General features: G+C 53.7%; 1 protein-coding gene across 1 annotated transcript; it reads right to left on the reverse strand.

Moving 5' to 3' along the window:
- Positions 1 to 3,292: 3,292 nt before the first annotated feature.
- Positions 3,293 to 3,481, reverse strand: Z517_09413 (uncharacterized protein; the record flags this gene model as incomplete). The annotated part of the gene is made up of 1 exon (XM_013425323.1): positions 3,293 to 3,481. The coding sequence occupies one exon, from the start codon at positions 3,479 to 3,481 to the stop codon at positions 3,293 to 3,295; it is 189 nt and encodes a 62-aa protein (XP_013280777.1).
- Between the last annotated feature and the right edge of the window lie 1,232 nt (positions 3,482 to 4,713).

The following is a 4,713-nucleotide window of genomic DNA, read 5'->3' on the forward strand; positions in this document are numbered from 1 at the left end:
CTATATCTAGAGTGGCCGCGTCGCATCCAGGTCGTCTCCTCGAACTCGACACGTGGGAGGAGAGGAGAGAAAGTGATAAAACAAGAGAAAAAGGGATAAAAAGGAGAGAAAAGGATATAAAAAAAGGAGAGAAAAGGCTAAAAAGGGAGAGAAAAAGGGGGGAAAAGGAGAGGAAAGGAAATGGGATGGGAAGGGATGGATCCCCGGCGCCAGGGGGTTTCAGATTAACGTGGCCACTCACTGTGGAAAGCCAAGTGGGGACCAGATGACGTCTCTGATGACGTCACAGCCCCACACGCAGCACCAGTGGACAGCCCCACCCCCTGTCGTACCTGGATCCTCGTATAGAACCCAGACTGCCACTCACTCACTCACTGATCTGCTCGTCCAGATGATCTACATTATGGTACTCTCTCTTAAGGACGAGGATGGGGAGGAGGTGGATAGAGAGGATAATGAAGAGAGGAGCAAGGCACCGGACCGGGTGCGAGTGTGTGTGGCGCATGGTCGTCTCAGTCCAGCAAATGTCGTCAAGCATCACGAGTACCAGGTCTTCTGCATCATCTTGCTGACGGGATATCAGGTCGATTGTCTAGAGGACAGAAGTCTCATCTCACGCCATCTACGGTTTCCCCTGGCGTGATGATCGATGGTATTCACGCCCACTGACCTGACGTTTCCGTGGCCGGGGACAGCAGAGATATCCGACTTTCCTCTGCTCCGGTTTGTGCACGATGATAATGTCATGAGAGCGTCGAGAGCGGGTGCCGTGGATGCCTTTACCACTGCGCTGTTTGGGTCAAAGGTCTGACTCTGGAGAGGGTGAGGGGGTAAAGTCATCTAGCCGTCTTCTTCAACGCCCAGGAACTCCTCGTCAAAAGCCAACAATCTCCTAGTCCGACGAACCCGGTTGTCAGCTCCTCGAGGTTCCCAGGGTGGAATACATCTCGAATAAGCTCCTACTCCTCGCAGTCCACGCAAGTCGGTCCTGCTTGCATCTTCAACCAGGCACAAAACGAACTCGCAGATACGAACCAGTCCCATCCTCTCCTCCCTCTCCCCGAGCCCGACTGTGAGCCTCTCCTCTCCTCTCCAACCAGCGATGACATCCTTTGCCCGACCAAATGAACAGCACCTCGACAAGAACTTCTATCACACCACCACTGTCAAGCTCGAGGTCAGGTCCAAAGGCACCAGAACGACGAACCTAGCCGAGACACAATACAGAGCCCTATTGTGCGTCCACAGCTGCTGAACACTGCCATGGCAGACAATCTCCCGGGTCTCTCGGGACACAAGAGCTTGGACACATATCAATGATACTTTGGGCAGACACACTCCCATCTCCCTTACCACGGCCGAATGTGACGGAATGTTTGAAACTACGACTCTCTCTCTCCAAAGACACAGTCCCGCAGAACGGATACATGCCAATTTCAAAACCAACCCGGTGACAAATCTTGGATGGCTAAGTCCTGATGAGCCAGGCAGACGTCGTTTTTCTGGTCGAACCTTGAATGATACATGGACCCCCATTTGGCTTTCTCTTTCGCATCCCCTTCTCCATTGTCGATGCACTAGTTGGATCCTGGATTCAAACGAAATTGATCCTGGTGTGTGGCAGATTACCAGTTCCGAAATCCTGACTGTTTTAGCAGGGCATCAACTTGCTGCGAGACCTCTCTAAAGGTTTGTCGGCGCCATAGAGACAATTTGTGAGACGGATTTCGAGTCTTTCGATGGTTCTGTCTGGTTTGTATCAAAGCAACCACAACTCGGATATCCGGCCTGACCTAGCCAGGTTTCAAAGCGGCCGTGGAGTGAGTGATGCACCATACAGTCAACTCGGATGGTGCTGTTGGCCCAGCAGACACTTTAGCACAATGCAATTGACTTGCAACTGTCCAGAGAGCAAGCCATCTGCTCCCACGGCCATCACAGTATCGGTGGTGGTCGAGGATCACGCGCAACGAAACGGGCCCAAGACTCGAGCAGCATTTCTTCCTCACTATCTCCGCCCCAATCACGCACGCGATTCTTGATGTAGGCTATGCGGTCCAGGTACCATCACGGCTGCTGCAGACAGGTGCCTTGTTGTGGCCCACAATGGAGCCGGCGGGTAGTCCGACTGTTTGAGGCACCGCAGGACACCCTGCTGTCAGCCTGGACGGTGCAATTGTCAAGCAGGAGTCTTTACACTCTGCTATCGCGTTTGAATTGTGCCAACAACCATCCTCTTTCTCCCGCAACAGCCAGGGTACGGACGGACGGACCACCCGGGCGCTCCCGCTGCTGGGAGCTCGCATGCGTATCTTCCACATCACACCAGCCTCGGGCATGTGTACAGTGCTGCCCACAAGGAAGTGGCAGGCGTGAAGAAGAAATCCATGTGGCTTTGATGCTGACGCGTTTGGACATGCAGCTCAAAGAACGCAGTGGAAGCAGGTGAGTGTCTCGTCTATACCTTGTCGTCGCCGGGACCCTCCGGACCCCTAGACCAGCTGCTGACTCTGACTCCAGCCGACAAGCCATCGAGAAGTACGTCAAGGTAAACAACAACATCACTGTCACCTCCGAAACGCAGTTCGATTCTCTCTTCAACGAGGCATTGAAGACTTGGGTGTCGAGAAGGGTGATTCCCAACAGCCCAAGGGGTACAGTCTCGTCTTGACATGGTCCTGATGATTTCATACTGAGTTACCGTGGTTAGGTCCCTCGGGGTCCGGTGAAGCTGGTAAAGAAGGAAGCCAAGCCTGCTGAGAAGAAGGCTGTCAAGGTTCGTCGCTCGCACTGTGCTCGTTGTCAATCCTTCGCGGACCAGCCGTTGCTCGCTCGACGACACTGTTGGACAGTGCCAAACCAGTACAAATCGGTGTCTGTGGACGTTTCCAAAGGCCGTGCGTGGGTGTCCCCGTCGCATCTCTAGGAGCGCGAACTTCTCCTCGCCTCAAACCTGTTCATCATGACATTGAAAACGGTATGCATGGGTATGTATGGTTGTCTTGCGCTTACACTTCTTGACAGGTCGAGCTTGTCGATGTAAAAGGTTCGGAGAGCAACTCTGGTTGGACGACACCTCAACCGTGAACCCTGTCGGATTTTACCCAGGGCTGGTGTGCCCCTCAATTGTTTTCCTGCTCCCGACTGTATTTGGTCCTATTCTGGAGAGAGACGAAGTCGAAGCCAACGGACGAATTCTTGACAAAGCTGCTACTGAGGATGCACGCCTTGCTTGAGATTAACCTTGAGAGTGTCCGCAGCGGCGGCGTCTGCTGCGTCAGCAACATCTACTTCACAGCACAGGCCGCCCAGCTTGCCGCACTTCTGTTGTGCTTCTTGTTGGCGTTGGCGTCGGTGTCGACTGAGTTTCGTCATCGGCGCCGCTTTGGACGAAGACGCCCCAGTCGAGATTGTTGTCTGTCGGTGTTTTTCCACCTCTGTCGTTATCCACGGTGCGCACGCCTTTCTCCCGCAGAAGCATCGGAGTAGGATGGCGAATGCTTTCGAATGTTGGTGCGGTATTGGCTTCCAGCCGACGGTGGTAACTCAGAATCGTCCAGAATATCCAGCATCTACTACTGACCAGTCATCACCACAAGCGCTGGGATCACCGTGCCCCGTGGAGCTCACCATCTGGCGCCTGAAGAGCACCGTGTCCGATGTTTCCTGGATTGAGAGACGCGTCAACGATGTTGAGTTACTCCGGTTCCAGGGGACGAGAAGGTATGAGTGGACAGATGATCCATCATGGTGAGAATGTATACTCTCCTCATCGTCTGCAGTGGCACTCTGTAGATCGTCTCAATGAGTCCAGGGTCCTGCAAGCTTTTGGGAGAGATATGAACAAGCACAAACGGGACAAGAGGGAAAGAAAGAAAGAGAGTGTGATGGAGACATGCGGACCCGGTGGTATTGAAGCACTCCAGCAAATTGCGACACGAGTTGAACACAAAGAATGGTACCTGTGGCTGATTGGCCTCGCCGGCTGCCATAACAACGCCCCGCAACCCGCCTCAGATCGCATCCTGAAACGCTAGTGAAGCACTGGCGTGAAACAATCCTTGTTTTCCGCAACCCCAGGACCCAGGGTATGGATCTCCAGGTCCTCGAGTGGGCCGGGGGCACATATATAACCCCCATTCGACACCGAGGACGCTGAGACATACGATCAATTACCGCGGTCCGATCCCAGAATATCTGCGCCTCGCAGTGCTGTATACAGTTGGATGAGGTCAGGCTAAGGTTTTTCGAACGCTGGCCAGGAAGAGATCGGGATCCAAGAGAGAGGGAGAAAATGACGGCGATGGGGAATACAGCGGCTGCGAAAAGACCGAGGAGGGTATGGGAATGTCGCCGTTGTGCACCGTGGCGAAAAGTCAACCCTGAGGGCCGGGTGTGGGATGGTCGACGCTCGAACAGCGAGTCAAGTGTGTCGAGATTGCCGTGTTCTGTGCCCGTTTCGGTGTACTGATCTGGATTTGTTCGCATTGCCGAGAACAAGGACAGCACCAAGGCCTACGCTGATTCCAAGGAGGTATCTATTTGCTGCCAAAGCCAGGGCTCTTATGCTTGGAGGTATGTTGTCCTCTTTTCTTCCTATCCGATATCGCGGTTCCGGAGAGAGAGGGAGAGAGAGAGAGAGACAGAGAGAGAGAGAGAGACAGAGAGAGAGAGAGAGACAGAGAGAGAGAGAGAGACAGAGAGAGAGAGAGA

This window comes from Fonsecaea pedrosoi, assembly GCF_000835455.1.
Source record: "Fonsecaea pedrosoi CBS 271.37 unplaced genomic scaffold supercont1.6, whole genome shotgun sequence".
Lineage (NCBI taxonomy): Eukaryota > Fungi > Ascomycota > Eurotiomycetes > Chaetothyriales > Herpotrichiellaceae > Fonsecaea > Fonsecaea pedrosoi.